Source organism: Trichomonas vaginalis, chromosome III (genome assembly GCF_026262505.1).
Source record: "Trichomonas vaginalis G3 chromosome III, whole genome shotgun sequence".
NCBI classification, from domain to species: domain Eukaryota; phylum Parabasalia; order Trichomonadida; family Trichomonadidae; genus Trichomonas; species Trichomonas vaginalis.
Genome location: NC_067205.1, coordinates 5522014 through 5542158, shown reverse-complemented (window position 1 = coordinate 5542158; position 20145 = coordinate 5522014). Strand labels below are relative to the sequence as shown.

At 32.6% G+C, this 20145-nt stretch overlaps 13 protein-coding genes across 13 annotated transcripts, besides 2 other annotated features; 7 read left to right on the top strand and 6 right to left on the bottom strand.

The window, feature by feature from the left end:
* Positions 1 to 820: 820 nt before the first annotated feature.
* TVAGG3_0647160 (uncharacterized protein) lies at positions 821 to 1192 on the top strand (the record flags this gene model as incomplete). The annotated part of the gene is made up of 1 exon (XM_001324976.1): positions 850 to 1116. One exon carries the CDS (start codon positions 850 to 852, stop codon positions 1114 to 1116), a length of 267 nt encoding a protein of 88 aa, XP_001325011.1.
* A 32-nt stretch (positions 1193 to 1224) lies between these two features.
* TVAGG3_0647150 (uncharacterized protein) lies at positions 1225 to 1871 on the bottom strand (the record flags this gene model as incomplete). Its single annotated transcript, XM_001324977.1, has 1 exon — positions 1340 to 1843. One exon carries the CDS (start codon positions 1841 to 1843, stop codon positions 1340 to 1342), a length of 504 nt encoding a protein of 167 aa, XP_001325012.1.
* A 1038-nt stretch (positions 1872 to 2909) lies between these two features.
* Positions 2910 to 4598, top strand: TVAGG3_0647140 (STKc Nek domain-containing protein; the record flags this gene model as incomplete). Its single annotated transcript, XM_001324978.1, has 1 exon — positions 2918 to 4306. One exon carries the CDS (start codon positions 2918 to 2920, stop codon positions 4304 to 4306), a length of 1389 nt encoding a protein of 462 aa, XP_001325013.1.
* Positions 4599 to 5226: 628 nt separating this feature from the next.
* On the top strand, positions 5227 to 5967 carry TVAGG3_0647130 (glycine-rich protein family; the record flags this gene model as incomplete). Its single annotated transcript, XM_001324979.1, has 1 exon — positions 5227 to 5967. The coding sequence occupies one exon, from the start codon at positions 5227 to 5229 to the stop codon at positions 5965 to 5967; it is 741 nt and encodes a 246-aa protein (XP_001325014.1).
* A 914-nt stretch (positions 5968 to 6881) lies between these two features.
* Positions 6882 to 8185: a mobile genetic element.
* TVAGG3_0647120 (Mariner transposase) lies at positions 6962 to 8089 on the bottom strand (the record flags this gene model as incomplete). Its single annotated transcript, XM_051241493.1, has 1 exon — positions 6962 to 8089. One exon carries the CDS (start codon positions 8087 to 8089, stop codon positions 6962 to 6964), a length of 1128 nt encoding a protein of 375 aa, XP_051088080.1.
* A 34-nt stretch (positions 8186 to 8219) lies between the features above and the next one.
* Positions 8220 to 8666, top strand: TVAGG3_0647100 (glycine-rich protein family; the record flags this gene model as incomplete). The annotated part of the gene is made up of 1 exon (XM_001324980.1): positions 8220 to 8666. The coding sequence occupies one exon, from the start codon at positions 8220 to 8222 to the stop codon at positions 8664 to 8666; it is 447 nt and encodes a 148-aa protein (XP_001325015.1).
* Positions 8667 to 9928: 1262 nt separating this feature from the next.
* On the top strand, positions 9929 to 10477 carry TVAGG3_0647090 (glycine-rich protein family; the record flags this gene model as incomplete). Its single annotated transcript, XM_001324981.1, has 1 exon — positions 9929 to 10477. One exon carries the CDS (start codon positions 9929 to 9931, stop codon positions 10475 to 10477), a length of 549 nt encoding a protein of 182 aa, XP_001325016.1.
* A 1114-nt stretch (positions 10478 to 11591) lies between these two features.
* Positions 11592 to 11879, bottom strand: TVAGG3_0647080 (thioredoxin-like family; the record flags this gene model as incomplete). The annotated part of the gene is made up of 1 exon (XM_001324982.1): positions 11592 to 11879. The coding sequence occupies one exon, from the start codon at positions 11877 to 11879 to the stop codon at positions 11592 to 11594; it is 288 nt and encodes a 95-aa protein (XP_001325017.1).
* A 1191-nt stretch (positions 11880 to 13070) lies between these two features.
* On the top strand, positions 13071 to 13541 carry TVAGG3_0647070 (glycine-rich protein family; the record flags this gene model as incomplete). Its single annotated transcript, XM_001324983.1, has 1 exon — positions 13071 to 13541. One exon carries the CDS (start codon positions 13071 to 13073, stop codon positions 13539 to 13541), a length of 471 nt encoding a protein of 156 aa, XP_001325018.1.
* Positions 13542 to 15221: 1680 nt separating this feature from the next.
* Positions 15222 to 16708, bottom strand: TVAGG3_0647060 (thioredoxin domain-containing protein 16 family; the record flags this gene model as incomplete). Its single annotated transcript, XM_001324984.1, has 1 exon — positions 15258 to 16697. The coding sequence occupies one exon, from the start codon at positions 16695 to 16697 to the stop codon at positions 15258 to 15260; it is 1440 nt and encodes a 479-aa protein (XP_001325019.1).
* An 834-nt stretch (positions 16709 to 17542) lies between these two features.
* TVAGG3_0647050 (lung seven transmembrane receptor family) lies at positions 17543 to 18553 on the top strand (the record flags this gene model as incomplete). Its single annotated transcript, XM_001324985.2, has 1 exon — positions 17732 to 18553. The coding sequence occupies one exon, from the start codon at positions 17732 to 17734 to the stop codon at positions 18551 to 18553; it is 822 nt and encodes a 273-aa protein (XP_001325020.2).
* A 110-nt stretch (positions 18554 to 18663) lies between these two features.
* TVAGG3_0647040 (protein serine/threonine kinase protein) lies at positions 18664 to 19170 on the bottom strand (the record flags this gene model as incomplete). The annotated part of the gene is made up of 1 exon (XM_001324986.2): positions 18664 to 19170. The coding sequence occupies one exon, from the start codon at positions 19168 to 19170 to the stop codon at positions 18664 to 18666; it is 507 nt and encodes a 168-aa protein (XP_001325021.2).
* A 77-nt stretch (positions 19171 to 19247) lies between these two features.
* TVAGG3_0647030 (protein serine/threonine kinase protein) lies at positions 19248 to 19814 on the bottom strand (the record flags this gene model as incomplete). Its single annotated transcript, XM_001324987.2, has 1 exon — positions 19248 to 19814. The coding sequence occupies one exon, from the start codon at positions 19812 to 19814 to the stop codon at positions 19248 to 19250; it is 567 nt and encodes a 188-aa protein (XP_001325022.2).
* Positions 19815 to 19929: 115 nt separating this feature from the next.
* Positions 19930 to 20145: part of a mobile genetic element that runs on past the window's edge.

The window sequence follows — 20145 nt, the reverse complement described above, 5'->3', positions numbered from 1 at the left end:
TGATTTATTAACATATTATGATTAAAATAAACAGTCCGGAATAAATATGGAGAAGTTGGAAAAACATAAAGAAAAAATCGATACGATGAAAAATCTCTATTGAATTCATTCAATTAAAGAAATTAATATATTAATGGAGGAAGATAAAAATTAAAGTAAAATAAACAACATTAGTATATCGACCCTCTCAAAAGTTTGAGGTAAATTTACAAAATCGAGAAACACGTTTATATTGGAAATGATTTTAAATTTCAATAATATAAGATAATTGCAAAATCAACGAAAAAATTTTGAAGGACAAATTTGGAATTCAAAAAAGAAAACCTGTGTAAATATTTCGTTAAAGATGATTAATCTGCTTACGTAAAAGGCAGTCATTAATAACTTATTAAAATTCAAAGAACTTTTGAGAGGAGAAAGTGCAATCTCCAACGCTTTTTACAAAAACAAAAACTTGATAAATTATACTAATGAATGTATTTTAACCAGCATAAACCAACGATAAATTGATAAAATCCAAAGCTTGAGAAAATAATTATGAAATATGATATAGATGTATATCAAATAATAATCACTGATAAAATTTATTCTAACGTGTCAAATAATATAATTCAATTGATAAATGAATTGAATGTGAACAAAAACTATTCAAATTAAAACGTGCTCCAGCCAATATTTCACACTTTTGCATATCTATATCTAATTAACTATTTTCATATCAATTAATAAATTGAAAGGAAAATTTCCGATGTCAATCTTTAGTTTTATATGCATATATTCCCATGTACAGTAACATTTGAAAAATTTTTCTGACTGGCCACGTCCCTTAAAAAATTTTAGATTTTCCAGATGTCTTCCCAAGCTAGTGTCCAATCCTCAACACAGGAGCAGTCACAACAATCAAACAACGAAGCTCGGCCTTCGTTTAGATCGTATGATGACGTTGTTATTGAGGATTACCCAGACAAAGAATCCTCCGATTCACAAATTACTTACACTGAACAAGACGTCGATTTTGCAGACGATACAGACTTCGAGTACATGTTTTCTTCAACACAAGTCCCATTTGTCGGATCATTTGTCGAAAACTTTATGTACAATGAGATTCTTGTTTAAGAACCTCGCCAATAGAGTAGTCATAGAATATTGTTTATATAATAAAGAGTTGTAATAATATTATTTTGCAGTTAAATATCCAATTTTTTTCGTACATTTTTTATATACCAAACGTATTTACAAACAAAAGAAGTTATACGAGAATGCAATTATCTCTAGAATAGAAAACTGCATCTCAAGGACATATAATTTTGTCCGGCCAAGAAAAAGACATAAATTATTCTCAAAGAAAAGGATTCGGGGAAGTAACTCCTCTACGAATAGGAATGGAAAATTGCCTTACGAGGCTTTGTTTTTCAACCTTCCTAGCATTTAGATCTTGATTTGCAATCGACCGAGTTGCTCGTTGATGAATAACTTTTTCAAGTGTGTGTTGGTCCTTTATTCCATGGAATTTAGTTTTAGCTCGTATTTTTGTAGGTTTCCTCGGAGATAAAGGGGATGTTATCATTTTATGAATCATAATTTCTCGTGATCGCATATCAGAATTTTCTTCTACATGCATTGTAGGAGTGGCAGGACGAGTCCTTGCTCTTTTCTTGTCACTCCTCATAAAATCTGTTTTATTTAGTGCAGTAGAAGGTTTCCATTTTACATTCGGAGTTGTCAAATTTCGATTTATTGGTGTGCTAAGTAAATCTTCCAGCGCAGGATCCCAAACGATGAAAGGAACCTCATTTTTATCTGAGATTGGTAATGATAAATGAGGTACTTTCGAGCTAAACATTTTGTAATAACGTTTTTTGCAATTTTTGTCAGATTTCGAAATTGAGCGGTGGAAATGATATTCGTGTTGTAATAACTCTATATCTAAGAAATAAATTTCCAAAAAAAATTAGAATATTGAAAAAATGAAGATCAATTTCCCGAAGTTGAATTTCATTTTTTAGATTCTGAAAAAAATTTGGAAAAAAATCTCGATATTGAAGATAAAAACTTATTTTAGACGAATCCAATGGAATTTATGAGATAATAAAACGTGGTATTGAACATACTATAGATAAATATACAGATTATTCTTTCATGTCCCAAAATAATGATCACACACGAAGTATGAAATATCTGACATTTCAACATTAACCTTTGCTGTGGCGGCTCGAATCGGAATTTTTTTTCGAAACAAATGTGAATCCGTGGTCACAAACCAGTACCGTACTTATGTATCAAGGAAATGCTTGTAACTTACGATAAATTTTCAACATTATTAATGTTGATCACGCAATTGGCACATACATACCAAGGCTTTGGGTATTACTTACTATGTTAACTCTAGAATTTCTGCTAATTACTATCAACAATCGTAATATTATCAAATAGTTTTATCAAATTTAAAGAAAAAGCAAAGTAACTCGTTCTCACTATAATATCTCTGCTTTTGAAATCATTTTCTACACATTTACAGATTCATTATTTAATTGAATCAATGATTTCGTTTCATTATCATTCTGTTTTTCTATTCTAACTTGAAAATTCGTTATATTAATTTTTACATACTACATATCCAATTTTTAGCATGATTCTTTCCAAAAAATCAACATCTGCTTCATTTTTACTTTTAATACGACATTCTGTCAATGCTTACAGGTCATTGATTAAACGCTTTACTTTAGAAGTCTCTTTGATTTATTTCTACCATGGCGATATTAGCCAAATCCAGTGACAGATTTTTTTTCAATATCTTATCATAAAAATTAACCTATAGTTATATGAGAAAATTTCGAATATTGGATGACGTGAGACTAGTTACATTATTAGTTCACTCAGCTAAAAATTTTTTTAAAAACCGACAAAATTTTAGCTGATGCAAGATTACGAAGTCATTAAATGCATTGGCGAAGGTTCTTTTGGTAAAGCATTACTCGTCAAGCATATAGAATCTCAGGAACTTCGTGTTATTAAGCAAGTTGACTTAAGTCAGCAAAATGAAACAATTCAAGAAGCTTCTCTACGGGAATCGAACTTGTTATCAGAATTAGATCATCCAAATATCATTCGTTTTTACGATTCCTTCCTAGAAGGCGATGTATTGTGCACAGTTATGGAGTACGCAGCAGGAGGAGATATAGCTTCGAAAATTGCAGAGGCAAAGGGTATGCATTTCCCCGAATTCGTGATTATTTCATGGTTTGCACAGATGTGCTTAGGGTTACAATATATACATTCGCATCATATTTTACATCGAGATATAAAATCACAAAATATCTTCCTAGATGCAGATGGAAACGTAAAAATAGGCGATTTTGGTACAGCTAAATGTCTTGAAGAGACAGGAGAGTTCGCAGAAACAGTCGTTGGAAGTCCATTTTATTTATCACCTGAAATTTGTCAAGGAGTACCATATAACGCTAAGACAGACATATGGTCTCTCGGTTGCGTGCTATACGAGCTGTGTACTTTAGTTCCTGCCTTCAGTGGTGACTGTATTGGCGGAATTGTCATGAAAATCCTTCGTTCAGAGCAGCCACCTATACCAGGCGAGTATTCCTCAGATCTTTCCAACCTTGTTGACTCAATGCTACAGAAGAATCCATGCAGGAGACCCACAATTACCCAAATTCTCAGTCTTTCGTTCCTAAAACCAGTTCTACCTATTTCATCTGTTTCCCAAGTGGTCATACATCGCATGTCTGACGAGAAGATCAAAGAGAAACGACCACAATCCAAACTTGTCCAGCCAAAAGAGAAAAAACCAGTTGAAATTCCACCTAAAGAAGAAATTGGTCTTTGTCTCATGGTTACAAACCTTCAGACCAATGAGTCACAAGCACAGATCAAAGCAAATGTCCAAAAAGACCGTCATGTTCTCAATGTCAGAAAATCTGGTCATCCATTAACGAAAAAGTCGAAGATACAAAGCAACAGACGCGTTGTTCGTGAAGAGGACGCAATTGCTGAGCTTCCTACATGTCTAACTAGTTACCACATCAACACGGACACAAAATCAGATGAAGATTTCATGAATGGAAACGTTGCAGCTTCATCAGCAGAGAAATCACTGGAAGAGATAGAACAGATGAGAATGTATCTTGAGAAACTACTGGGAACAGAAGTGTTGTTGAATGCGTACAACGCAATAAAGAAAGGAGAAAACGCAAAGTGGGTTTTAGAGATAATGGGAACACAACACAGAAAGGCAGCTGTTCTACTTCAGAGACTCATCCTTCTTGAGGAAAATATCAATGCTGTATAAGCATAATAAATTTCCTCTCATCGGAAAAAAGTAAAAATTATTTGTTATTTTTGATAATAGTTGCACTAGCTTCCACATGACTTTTTCTTTTTATTAATAAAATGAATAAAGTAGGTATGATGCTTTTGATGATCCTCAAAGCTTGGCTTTCATGCCACATTTTATTGATCTAGAAGTAAAAGTAACTTCTATTCTGAATTATGTTTACCAAACTTTTCAAGTATGATAATTTCTTGTTTATCGAATATGTTACACAACATTATACTTCAGTTTTTTTATTTTTACAAAATTGTAAGGGGATTGAAATAGTAGCTTTATTTTTTTAATTATTAAACATTATTATTAATTATTAATATTATGAGAAATATTTTGTGCAGTTCACAATTTTCAGTGATAGTATCCAAATTTTTTAAAAATTGTCTCTCATAAAATTGTATCAATTCAATTTTTTTGAATGAATTTTCCTTTGCTGCTCATAATTAAGCTCGTGTCTTAATTTTACAAGCTAAAAATCAACATATATACAATATTCTCTTATTTCCTAGGATATAAGCTCCAAACAAAGCATATCCTTCGCAAAAAATTGTATTACCAGTCTTCTAGCATGTTTACGTATTCACTTAGTTGTATTATAAATTTTACAGTATATTTATCTTTTTCTTTTTAAATAAGTTTAATAGTAATTGTCAATCAAATATAATTTCACAAACCATTCTAAAGGCAAAGAAAAAGTATTTTATAATGAAATTTCTAACGAATATTCTTTTGAATATCCTTGTAATTCTACTTATGATTGTGCTCCATATGAAGTTATTTTTCAACCAGGGAGATATCTTCTTGAAGTCTGGGGAGCACAAGGTGGTTGGTACAATAAAAAAGATGAATGCCTTGGTGGCTATTCAAAAGGCATTCTTTCATTGATGAACGAAAAAAAAGGTTTTTTATATATAGGTGGAAAAGGAACTGCAAATGATACACATGGAATACAAATGGGAGGATTCAATGGCGGTGGAAGTGGATATTATTGGAATTCCAATTATTATGGAGGTGGTGGAGGTGGTGCAAGTGATATTCGCCTTGAAAGATACTCATATTACGACCGTATTATAGTTGCGGGCGGTGGAGGGGGTTCCGGGATAGGAGGTGATTCAAGTTCTCTATATTATAATAAAGGAGGTTCAGGAGGTGGTATAAAAGGTGGTGATGGAGTATATCAATCATCTAATCCAGAATATGCAGCCTATGGAGGAACTCAAATAAATCCAGGGGAATCAGGCGGTTTTAACAATTTTCGTATTCAAGCCGATTTTGGCTATGGAGGTTCAAATGTTTGTTATACTTGTGGCGATCCAGGTTCTGGCGGCGGAGGCGGCTGGTTTGGAGGTGCTGCTTCCGGATATTATGGATTTGGTGGTGCAGGTGGTTCGGGATATGTTCTTACATTAAATTCTTTTAAACCAGATGGATACGTTCCTGAAAGAGAGTATTATTTAAGCAGAGCTTCAATGATGAATGACATCCAATATGGAAATGGTGCTATTAAGATAACAATCTTAAATTATGCTGGGAAAGATAATGTTATTAAATTTCGTGGATGTAGCTCGCTTGGCTTTTCTTTTTCACAACTAGTTTCTTTTATAACTTTACCTTGTGTTATATAGTATTTTTCCCTTCAAAAATAATAATTTTTTTTTAAATTTGTCTTCATATGATTAAAAATCGAAGTTTATCAATATAGAATTTTTAAATGAGTGGAGAAAATGTGAATTATCTTGTCATCAATCGAAATTAGTTGCATAGTTCAATATTGAAATTTCTTAACAATATCCAAAGAAATTAGAAATTGATAACCTAAATTTAACCTCTTTTATACCTTTTCCTATCAAATTATCTATTATTTTATAATTTTAAAATTTCATCCCAACGAAGTCTCAACCATCTATTTATTCCGTGCTTCTAATGAATTAATTTCCCAAATTCAACGAAGAATTTTTTTGATAAACCAATAACAATAATATATCCCTAAATGACTCCTTATTTCTACTCTTTTGGTTCTCATTTTCTGAAATTTTATTCCGAAATTAAATTAAGGTCATATTATTTGTTATTTTTGATAAATTTTGTGATTTTTTCTTCTCCTCTTGTTTTTCAAAATCAATTGTATTCCAAAACACTTTTTTTGTGAGTACATTGAAATTCATTCAAGTTTTTTTTTCCTCTCAGAAAAATACACCTTTTGAGATAAAACGATGATAATTTTATTTTTTTGATAATTTCGAGAATCATTTTTCATTTGTCAATTTATAATTCAATCGATTGAAATAAAATATTCTCTGAAAAAATTCAATTGATTCTTATTTTTTGAATATTAATTCTGTAAACTTTCATTTCTACGAGAAATTATCAATAGAAAGTAGTGCAAAAGCAACAAATATTCAAAGACATAATGATTATTACCAAACGTGATCCGGATAAGTCTGTTTTCTTAATGTTCAATAGTTTTTCAATAAGTTTCCAAATATTTAATTAATATTTCTTCAAAGATATTCATTTGAAAAATTCTTTCTTCATATTATAGGGTGTCCAAAGGTGTGTTTAGCACAAACCTGAATACTGCGAATAGAAATAAACAAGTTACATATATATAAAGTTTATTTAAATATAATCACCAATGGATTCAATCACGCGTTCGCAGCGATCGATCCAGGCTTGAAAGACACGCTTTAAATCATCATGAGAAAATTGCTCAAATTGCTCTCTTACAAAATTTTCAGGATCATCTGGACTCGCGAATTCGCGTCCTTCAGCTCTCTTTTTTAGCGTGCCGAATAAATAAAAGTCAGAGGGTGCAATATCAGGTGAATAAATTGGGTTTGGAACAACTTTGACATTGTTTTCCACCAAGTAATTCATTACCTTATGACTTTTGTGAACTCTTGAATTATCAAAATGAATTGCAAACTTTTGTTTTTGTTGTTTGGATTTCTCAAACTCATCAGAATTGATAATTTGAGTAAGAACATTGTCAATTAGATACTGAGCATTCATCGTATTAGGTTTTTGAAGAATATCAATTGCGATGATGCCATTCACGCCCCAAAAAACCGACAACATCATCATTGGTGTGTCAATTTTTTTCTTCGGGAATGTTTGCGGATTTTCATCCTTCGGGATCCACATGATTTTGGCTTCTGTTGCATATTGAAACCAAGACTCGTCCCCTGTTACTAAAAAGCGAAACTTCTTGGATTGATACGCACCCAATATAGAGAGGAGCTCTTTCGAAGATTGGACTCTAGATTTTTTTTGAACTGAATTAAGGTTGTGCGGAACCCAACGTGTATACGCTAGTTTGTAGTTCAAATAATTGTGCAGATAATAACTGACTGTTGTACGTGGTATCTTTGTCATCTCCTCTATCCTTCTGAGTGATGCTCTTGGGTCTTCATCTAGCGCTTGAAGAATTGCTTTGATTTTTCTTTGATCCGGCAATTTTTTGTCAATTTTTATGATGGGCGCCTTTTTGTTCATGAAGTGATACATCCTAACATGATACGTTACAGTGGAATAGCTAGGAGCATCCATACCGAAGCATTTTACCAATGTCTCGTAGATTTTTTTACAGTCTTTGCATTTTTTTGCAAGAGCGAGGATGTTTTCTTTATGATTCATTAAAAAAATGAAAAAAATCCCGCCAAAATTTCCCGCGAAACCGCCTCTTGTCTCAAAATTCATTTTATATCCCGGCATGGCGCCAAAATACAACATACTCATCATATACATATATTCATATTTTTTATTATATATTTATAATCAGCATATATCTCCTTTAATAGTCTCATATAGAGCGCTGTGCTAAACGCACCTTTGGACACCCTATATTATATTATCTTTTTAATGCCAAGTTTTCAAAATGCCATTCACATTCAACCTCACAGACCATTCTAAAGGGACTAATAAAGTATTTAATGACAAAGAAAATGAATACACATTTGAATACCCATGCTCAAGTACATATGATTGTGCTCCGTATGAAGTAAATTTTCCACCAGGAAGTTATCTTCTTGAAGTCTGGGGAGCACAAGGAGGTTGGTATAATAAAGCCGATGAATGCCTTGGTGGTTATTCAAAAGGAATTCTTTCTTTGAAAAACGAAACAAAAGGTTATTTATATGTTGGCGGAAGAGGAACCGCAACTACTGTTCCAGGAATTCAAATGGGAGGATTCAATGGAGGTGGAAATGGATATTTTTATAGTGCAAAAGAAATGTATGGTGGCGGTGGAGGTGGAGCAAGTGATATTCGACTTGAAATGGACTTATTAACTACCCGTATAATTGCAGGGAGAATTTGCAATTAAGTGAAAATCCAGATTTAGTAATGCTTTGGAAATCTTCAATAAATTATTTATTTACTCCAAGATATTCTGTTTATCTTGAAACGAGATCCGAATAAGCTTTTATATCAAATTCTAAACAAAATGAATATAATTTCCATAAATTATGACTTATATTGCTTATAGAATGCTTCCATCTAAACAAACATGATCATTTTATTACAATAACCTATATTTATATCTAAACATTAAATTTGGCTATCATATATAACTTAAGTGTATAATGATAAAGATAACAAATATCATTTGAATATCCATGCAAAACTGCATATGATTTTGGTCCATACGAAGTTAATTTTTCACAAGGCCAATATTTGCTTGAGGTTTGGGGAGTACAAGGTGCGTATTAAAATCCAGGTGATTTTAATATTTATTTTAAAAAATTGAGAATGCTACGAATGGTAGTTTTAGGAGCGATTGTTTTAACCTACCATTTCGCGGGTGTGGTTCCCCAGATTTTTCTTTTTCTAAAATAATCTCCTTTATCACATTACCTACTAATGCTTAATATTATTTTTTTGTGGAAATCAATCTGAAATTTTGAAAACATGTATTTTTTGAAATCCAATAAATGTTTTATTACTTTGCCCATAAAAAGTTTTAATGGATATTATAATAACTTATTCAAAAAAAATTCAAAAATGAATTGATAGAATTTTTATATCAATTCAAATTTTGAAAACATGTATGTTTTGAGGGAAATGTCGACATTTAAAAACTATGAATATTTATTTTAATAGTAGCTTGATACTATTTCATACGTGACCAAAAACTGGTAAAAATGTCTCAACTCATGATTTTTTTTCCTCTAAAATTTCGATATATTGTTTAAAATCTACACTCGAATTTAGTAATAAAACACACTATACAAATAAGCATGATATCCAACTGTTCCTAAACGCATAACCTTATTGAACTCAATTTCATAATATTATTATACAATAAATTCAGCATTTTATGTTTTCATAACATTATCATATACAAACGGAATCTTTTAATTATCGAATCACTTATTATTTTTTAATAAATAAAAATGCCATTTACATACCATCTCTTAGATCAAACTAAAGGAGAAGAAAAAGTATATTATAATGATGTTGATAATGAATACACATTCGAATATCCTTGCAATGCTACATATGATTGTTCTCCATATGAGGTTAATTTTCCACGTGGACGATATCTACTAGAAGTTTGGGGGGGCACAAGGTGGATGGTATAATAACATGAATGATGGTCTTGGTGGGTATTCAAGAGGAATCCTTTCTTTGAAAAACGAAACTAAAGGATTTTTATATGTTGGAGGGAAAGGAACAGCAAACCAAACGAAAGGTATTCAAATGGGAGGATTTAATGGTGGTGGAAATGGATCCTTCTATGACTTATCCTATACATATGGAGGTGGTGGAGGTGGTGCAAGTGATATTCGACTTGAAACAGACTCATTTAATACCCGTATTATAGTTGCGGGCGGTGGAGGGGGGTCTGGGCATGGATATTCTGCAACTGATTCTAATAATTTTAATTATTATAATCCAGGAGGTTGTGGAGGAGGGGATGAAGGCGGCAACGGAACCATTAATTCTCAATATCCTCAATACTGGAGTTATGGAGGTACGCAAATTGGACCAGGAAAAATTGCAGAATACAATTATTATCGTACAATAGCCGAGTTCGGATATGGCGGTTCATGCACTAAGGTACAATATGACACTTCAGATCCAGGGGTGGAGGGGGTTGGTTTGGAGGCGCTGCTTCTTGCCTATGGGGATTGAGCGCTTCAGGTGGCTCAGGATATGTATTAACACTATCTTCATTGAAACCAAGCGGATATATTGATAAAATCGAATATTATTTGAGAAAAGCGTCAATGACTAGCGGTGTCAAACATGAAAACGGTGCAATTAGAATAACAGTCCTCAATTATAATGGGAAAGATAATAATATGAAATTTCGTGGATGTGGCACGCCGGATTTTTCTTTTTCACAGCTTATTTCACTAATAACTCTTCCTTCAGTTGTATAATTTTTCCAGATTTAAAATACAAAGTTTATTCAAATGATAAAATTTATCCAAATGTTGTATATATAATATCTCCTGAGTTCTGTCGTTGGATCGTAATATGAATATCACATATTTATGCATATAGAACAGAATCCTGAATCAAACATAACATCAAAATATTCTCCTCTCTTGAAATTGTACGTGCTTGTAATGAACATTTCATAAATTCGAATTATTGTTATTTAAATCATATCATTTTACTTCATGCTTTATTGGGAAAAACGTTTTTAGACGATTTCAAAAACTAATATAAAACAATTATAATAAATTCTAATCGAACAATAAAATTTCAGATTTAATTGAAAATATTTCAATTGACGGATTCACTCACAATTAATTGAAATATTTTTTTTTCGACAATTGAAAATATTTTATTTTTTATGGGGTCAATTTGTTTGATCAATTTGCTATCAGAGTCACAATCAAAGCGAATTTAGATCACCAAACATCCATAGCATTCTTACCATCAAGAAACGAGACCCGACAAGTTGTATTTCGCTAATTCAAAATAAAACCTCTTTTATCATTATTTTACTTATATAATTGAACAAAATTTATCTTATTAGTACCATATTTCCTTTTATTTTCTAATATTTAAAATTGCAATTCAAATATAACTTTTCAGATGTCTCTAAAGGAAAAAATAAAGTATACATTGATATTTATACATGTTAGTGTTTAGTTATTCTCATATAAATCTTATCATTAAAATCTATCCCAATTAAGATACTGTTCTCTCTATATATATTAGTAAATTATATTTTGTATAATAAATATCTAGAATCTTTCAGAATGATATACAATTTTTTCAATAAATAAGGAAATCAAATTCGATGTTGCTCATTTATTAAGATATAGATGTCTTTATCACGACTGAAAGATGGTGTCATTTCTGTGATGTCCCAATATGAGAAACTGATTTTAGAACCTTGTCTTCCTAATGCCATCGCTGCATCGAAGTATGATTCTCTCATGTTTCTGCACTTAGAACAGAACGCTGAACCAAACATAACAACAAACTTTTCTCCTCTCTCTTCAAGTCGTTCGAACTCTGGTTCTGTGATCTTTCGAACGTATCCGTAGAGGGAAGGAGGTGCTTCGATCGTTGACATCTCTGTCAAATCAACTTAATACCCTGCCAACCATGGCACTTGATTCGTATTGTTTCCGAGACAGAGGCGAATAATCAAATTAGAGGTTGGTATTTTCATAATATTTTTGAGTGTATTTAGAATAATTGTTTAGAGAAAGGAAAATTATTTAAAATTTTAATTCAATTATTCAAATATGATTTCCATAAGAAAACTTTATTCTTAAAAATTAAACTTAAACTTATGAAATTACTTAAATGTGAATCATATCAAAATATAATTTCTTTTCTATTACAGTTAAGTTATTCACAAATTAATTGAGAGCTTTACGCTGTATCCGATTTATTTGTATTTCATCAAATTATTATTGGTATATAATTCATTTGCATTTTCGGATTCATTATCAATTTATTGAATATTTTTCAATCCATTTTTTAAGTTGAGAATTTGCTATATATCAAAAACCAAATAATAACCCTGCATAAAAAACTATTCGATTCACATTTACCGACAAATACCATTACCATTAAGAAACGTGACCCTGATAAATCGCGATTTTATTATTTCCAAAAAGATTCGAAGATTATCTCAAAATTCATCTTCCACTACTATCAATTTACTTATTTTATTAAATGATACTTATCTTTTAATAAGTTATTTCTTTTTCTTGCTTAATAATTAAAATTGTCAATCAAATATAATCTTACAGATATCTCTAAAGGTGATATTAAAGTATATAAAGACAAAGAGAATGAATATACATTTTAATATCCATGCAGTGATACACATATTTGTGTTCCCTATGAAGTCAATTTTTCATCAGGTCAATATTTACTTGAAGTTTGGGGAGCACAAGGAGGAGGTACTAATGAGAAAGGCGGTCCAGGAGGATATTCAAAAGGCATCCTTACACTAAAAAATGAAACGAAAGGCTTTTTATATGTCGGTGGAAAAGGAATAGTAAACGACAATGGTCAAAATCTAGGAGGGTTCAATGGCGGTGGAAATGGACATTCTGATAATCGCAATAATTGTGGGGGTAGTGGAGGCGGGGCAAGCGATATACGCCTCGAAAGAGACCATATTAATACTCGAGTCATAGTTGCAGGTGGTGGTGCAGGTTCAACATATAGATCATATACGGGCTACCAATACGTTACCGATCCAAATACCAAAATCACTAAAACCGTCAATGTAGAAATTAGTGATCATATGCCAGGAGGTACAGGAGGAGGCTATACAGGAGGTGATGGATCAACAAATACCACACATTTAAGATATTCCTCGTTTGGAGGGACCCAATCTGGAACAGGAGTTGCGATAATTGAAAATAGTCGCTCAAAAGCTCAATTTGGATATGGGGGATCTTCAAATTCTGGTGCAGGTGGTGGGGGAGGTTGGTTTGGGGGTGATGCTTCAGTCAGTACTGGGTATGCTGCAGCTGGTGGATCAGGTTATGTATTGACTTCAAATTCATTTAAACCAAATGGATATATTTTCAAAAGAGATTATTATTTGAGTTCTGCAATAACGAAAAATGGAATCCAATATGGAAATGGTATGATAAAAATCACATTACTAGATAATATTAATAACGGTAATCTTAAATTTCGTGGGTGTGCCACCTCTTTCTTTTCTTTTTCCCAGTTTGTTTCCCTAATAACTTTACCTTCAATAGCATAATTGCAAACCTCATTCATAATTCAACTTTTTATTGTTTCCTAGATTTATTTAGTATAAATATAATTCTTATTAAAACATTAATTTTAAATAAAAGTAGTTCGCAGTTACATTCATCATCTTTCCAATTGTCGGTATCTCTGTCAAATCAGCGCAATACGCTGCCAAATATTGTACTTGATTTTTAATGTTTCCGAAATAGATGAATATATATATATATAAAGAGAGAGAGAGAGTTTAAAAAAAAATGAAGAATGAATTTGAAAAATTACTGTTAGCTTTTAATTTAAGAAAGATACTAATATTTGACCAATATCTAACCAATAAATTTCAAATATAAATTATTTCAATATTCAGATCCGTTCTCAATTTATTGAATTTTTTTTGACCATTGATTATTTTTTTTGAAAGGGGAATTTCTTATTAATCGAAAATCAAAGAATAACCATACCATAAAAAACAATTAGATCAACAATTGCTCATATGTATTCTTATCATCAAAAAGCGAGGCCCTGACAAGTTGACTTTTGGCAAGTCAATATTCAGCTCACCGTATAGCTCAAACCACAACTCCTTTTATTATTAATTTCTTTATATTGTTAACTAATATTTATCTTTGTAATGCCTTATTTTTATTTATTTTCTAATATTTAATATTGTCATTCAAATATAACCTCACAGACATTTCTAAAGGTGATATTAAAGTATATATAGATAACGACTACGAATATACATTTGAATATCCATGTAAAAATACATATGATTGCGTTCCATATGAAGTTTATTTTCCACCAGGCCGATATTTGCTTGAAGTCTGGGGAGCACAAGGAGGTGGATATTATAATGATAATGGCGGCCCAGGAGGGTATTCAAAAGGAATTCTTTCATTAAAAAACGATACTAAAGCATTTTTTTATATTGGTGGAAAAGGAACAGCAACAGAAACTTCTGGCAATCAATTTGGAGGCTTTAATGGTGGTGGAAGTGGAAAATATTCAAGCCCTATATATGGGGCTGGAGGTGGTGGTGCAAGTGATATCCGCCTTGAAATAGATTCAATATTCAATCGAATAATAGTTGCCGGTGGTGGAGGGGGGTCAGGACATGGATTATCTTCCACAGAAACTATTGATGATTTCCATAGTGACTCTTATTATAAATATCACAATCCAGGAGGCCCAGGAGGAGGTTTTATAGGTGGTGATGGAACAATTAATCCTAAATATTTAGATTTCGTAGGGTATGGAGGAACACAATCTAATACAGGAGCATCAATAAATTTTGAAACTCGAACAAAAGCAAATTTCGGCAATGGTGGATCATATTCTGGATCTTATTCTAGCGATAGTGGTGAGGGTGGTGGGGGAGGTTGGTATGGTGGCGATGCTGCTGGGGCATATGGTTTCGGTGCTGGGGGCGGTTCAGGATATGTATTGACTTCGACTTCTTTTAAACCAGATAGATACAAATATAAGAGAGAATATTTTTTGAGTAAAGCATCAACGAAAAGTGGTATCCATTACGGAAATGGAGCAATCAAAATCACATTGTTAGATTATGTTTATAACGAAAATATTAAAATTCATGGATGTGGAGCGACAAGTTTTTCATATTCACAAATCGTTTCACTTATAACATTGCCTTCAGTTGTATAAAAATAAAAATATAAAATCTATCCAAATGATATATATATTTTTTAACAAAATAAAGAGGGAAAAATTAAATTTCGTCGAATTCAGAACCAAGTTCAGATTTGATCATCTTGTCTGCATCATCAGATTTACCAATCAGTGCAGATGACCACTCGATGATCGAAAGGAAGTTTGTTGGTCCTGTGTACTGTTCCATTGTTTCGACATCTCCTTTTGATACAACGAATATACTTGGGACAGAGATGTCTTTATCACGACTGAAAGATGGTGTCATTTCTGTGATGTCCCAATATGAGAAACTGATTTTAGAACCTTGTCTTCCTAATGCCATCGCTGCATCGAAGTATGATTCTCTCATGTTTCTGCACTTAGAACAGAACGCTGAACCAAACATAACAACAAACTTTTCTCCTCTCTCTTCAAGTCGTTCGAACTCTGGTTCTGTGATCTTTCGAACGTATCCGTAGAGAGAAGGAGGTGCTTCGATCGTTTTCATTTCGAGTTTGTCTTCTTCGAAATCGAGAGCTTTCTCTGGTGACTTAGAAGACTGGACGGAAAACTGTATCTTAGAATAGTTCGCTCTCACGAAAACAAGAGATTCACCTGTAACATTCATCATCCTTCCAATTGTTGGCATCTCAGTCAAATCAACGTAATACGCTGCTAACCACGGAACTTGGTTCGTAATGTTTTCGAGAGAGATGAAGAGATCGTCTGAGCCAACACCGTAACTCATTGCAATGACTGCGTCTAAACTAACTCCATCGTGTGAGAATAATTTTTGTGGATTAAGAGGACGGAATTTCGGAATGGAGTTGTGCATGATCCATAAGAACATCTCGTCAGAATCTGCACCGCCGTCGTATTTCACTGTTTGTCTGTCGTCTGCTCTTAATAAAATCAAAGATGGAGCTTCGAAACCGATTTCTATAGCTTTGGCCTCATCTTTGATACGTGCGAATGGCATGAATGGTGCAAGTTCGTCAATGAGCTTGTCAGCTGCCTTTCCAAACTCATTATTTGAATCTGAAACAACAAGGACAATTGCTGAGGCATCAATGTACTCGTTAGCGATCTGGTTGATGACATCGCCTTGGCTGCCTGTTGGATTTATTTCCAGGCAGGCAATTTTCGTATGATTTGCGATAAATCTTTCAATTGAAGAGCGTGTATATCTTCCGAAATGGTTTCCTGTCTTAGTTCCGTATCTAAAATGGAATAAGAATGGGTAGCCAACAACTCCATATGTTCTTGCAACATCTTGGCCAACAGATGCAGGGACAACATAGAATTTAGAGGCATTTTTATACTTCTTGGCTATTGATGAATACTGTAGATATGCAGAATCAGATACACGTTGATGGTCCGCGTGGAAAAGAACAAATGCAGAACGATCTTTCTTGATTGTCTCACGCATCGTGCGATCATCTAGGTTTTTAATGACTTCTTCATCAGTTTCTGGCCTCTCAACATAAAAAGCTAATGCTGATTGCAGTAATAAGAACATTTTGAATGAACCGCTTCATACAAAATTTTTGCCATTTCATATCACTTTTACGAATGGTTATTTGGTCGAATAAAATCAGATTCGCATCATATAATAAAACGATTTCACTTAAATTTCAAGATTTGAAATAAAAATAATTGAGAGTGATCAAAATTTTAGCTGTTCAGATTCAGATTCCTGCGTAGTACACCCCATATCGGTTTCAAATTGTTACTATCGTCCATGCGAATGTTTGTTCCTTGCATAAACAAAGAGATTGGATGAAATTGCGAATTCATTTTGTGTTCCTTCAATGAGCATTGATATTTAACTATGATGCTTATCATTGTTTCTACGTTATACTAATGTGAATAATAAAGATCATGATAGAGGATGCATATATGGATTCACTATAGAAAATTAAGATGATATATGCAATTTATCTATCTACTGTGCATTTGCTTTGAACTAAAACTTTATTGATATAGTAAATATTTGTCATTTTTATGCTTGCATTTCTCCTTAGTTATTACAAATTACAACACATATATTCCGAGGCGAATTTTACTTTATTCAATGACTTTGGATTCGAGAAAGGTGCCGATTTTTCCATATATTTAGATTCAGTCTCAGGAAATGATAAAATATCTTTATTTTTATTGACAAAAGCAGAACGATCAAAACTTCCAGGCATTATTACTGATTCAGTAGCGCTGTGTAATCTAAGTAAATCGTATAAATACAAATATTTCAATGCAGCCGTAAAAAATCAAACATTATCGGGAAAAATTGACGAGGCAGGAGTATACTATCCAATTGCTGCTACATGCAACTCCACAATTAAATCATCAAAACTCGACTATCATATTGTTTTTTCATTCCATAATCCAACCACCAATTTAGACATCAGACAAGTACCATTACTAAAGATATTACCAGCAATATTACTAGTTTGCACTATCTTAATTGCACTTTGGTCATATAATTGGTATAGCCACAAAAATGTTTTCATTAGATTACATTTATTCATATCACTCACATTCTTTACGACATACATGATGTTTATTACCGATTTCATTCTACTTTTACGACTCAATCACCATGATACAGATTTTGGTCTCCAAATCTTTTCAATAATCTTCTCATTATTGTCAAGAGGCATGTTCTTCTCAACATTGCTACTCGCTGCCAAAGGTTGGTGTATCATAAAAGACACTATTCACCTCAGAGAAATAGCTGCAAGTTTATTATGCAGTTTCTTGTTCATGTCGTTACAAAAGATCATCGAGTACATCTACTTAGGAAAATACGCAATATACGCTATGGCTGTAGCTCTTCTTTTCATTGCATTATTTATTTATGAACTTGTACAAAGCATCAACCAAGCATCATTGCATATTATGGCCCATCTGTTAGTTATACAGAACGAAGGAATTGATGCAGAATCCACTCCAGTCTATCTAAAACATAGAATGTACGCATTCTTACAAAAAACTATAATTTTAGGGTGCATATTAGCTCTTGTCTGCATGGTTATTACATCAGTAACAGAAGCACCGCTATGGGCATCGGCAACTCTCCAATATATCTCTGAAATAATTATATTAACAGCATTTGGCTGTATTTTCAGACTTAGAGCTACAGATTCTGCTGGATACTCAATGGTAGGCGATTCAAACTTAACTTCTTCGATTGAAGTCGCTTTGGACGATATCAAAGAATTTAATTTAGGAAAAGAAGGCAAACAATGGCAAGAAGGCATGGAACTACCTGCTCAGCCAACCATTGTATCAACGCCAGCCGTTATCGTATTAAGTTCTCCAGATGGAACTGAAGCTTTGAAAGCTGAGATGACTCCTAACCAAGATGAACTCTAATTTCTTTTGTTTTTTTGTTTTACAATAAAATTTTGATTTTGAAAACTTTTGATTTTACAAAAATCATATTAATAATTAACATTTTATAAAAAAACAAAACAAAACAATATTTAAAACTTAGACTGGCTGCCAAATCCGATTCTCGCATTAAACAGTTGATTATGTCTTGGAGATTTGCCAAGAGGATCTTTATATATATTCTTTCCAGAGTTCTGTATCTGTCTGAATCCAACTTCATCAAACATATTTGGATTTGTATCAGGAAATCTTGACTTGAAAAAGTTTGGCGAATTTGATTGCTCTGGAATGACATTTATATCATCATCGTTAAGAGATGGTACTGTCTGAACTGTAGAGACCTTCTGTACTGGTACATTTGTTGATAATGGAGGCATAATTTTCTCTCCTTGAATAAATCTATGTTGAAGTGCTTTATTTGCGCTTGGCCTATTAATGGGATCCCATGTCAAACATTGCTTGATGAAATCTATGGCTTCTGGGGATGCATTTGGAATTAATGTCGATAAATCTTGTGGAGAACATTGTGGAAGACGAATTCCACGTTTTCTAACAATCGTATTAAAATCTGACCATTCCTGCTGAGTTGGTGTACCCATAATATTCAAAATCTTAAAAAGTTAGTCATTCTCTGATGTGCCTTGGAAAAGTGGCTTAAGCATGTAAAGTTCGGCAGCTATGCATCCAACGGACCATATATCAACGGGTGAATTATAAAAAGGATGATGAATGATGATTTCTGGCGCTCTATACCATCTTGTTCCAACATATTCTGTATAAGGAGGCTTACTCTAATTTCTCGAGCCAGACCAAAGTCTGCAATCTTAAGCTTTCCATTTTCAGCCCAAAGCAGGTTATCGGGCTTAATATCGCGATGGAAAAATCCTTGACGATGAACTATGGCCAGACCGCTTAAAACTTCATGCATGACGTATCTAACTTCGGCATCCGTGAATGGTCCTGTTCTATTTTGAAGAGTTTTTAATAACGATTCTCCTAAACATTCGAAGACTAAATAAAGATATTCGTTTTCTCTAAATACCTGCATTAATCTAACAACGTTATCATATTTGATTTTTCGAAGAGATTTAACTTCTTTGAGTTGAAGGCATTCTTCAAAAGTCGCAAATTTCTGCTTCATTTTCTTGATAGCAACAATTTGCCCCGTATCATTATCTCTGCATTTAGTGACTATGCCAAAGCCACCGTCTCCAATAACTTTTATTTCTTCAAAGTTCTTCATTAATGTTTAATTGATAAAAAAAATTTTTGTTCCTTATAAAAAAAATTTTATTTTTGTGAAGATTGAAATTGATATTGTACGTTAAAAGTTATCCGTTATTTTGGTTATCGGCTATGTTATAGACCGAAAATAGATTTTTTCGGTTTTCTCTTCAAATAATTGAAAGAATGATACTATTATAGGTTTATTATATTATATAGCATATAATCATGCTATAGCCGAAAATTATAAGTTTTGAGAAGATTGAATATAACACAAATAAATTTGAATGTAAGTTAAATTGCTTGTTGTTTTTAATAGCTATTAATGAGAAATCCAATATTGCAAAATT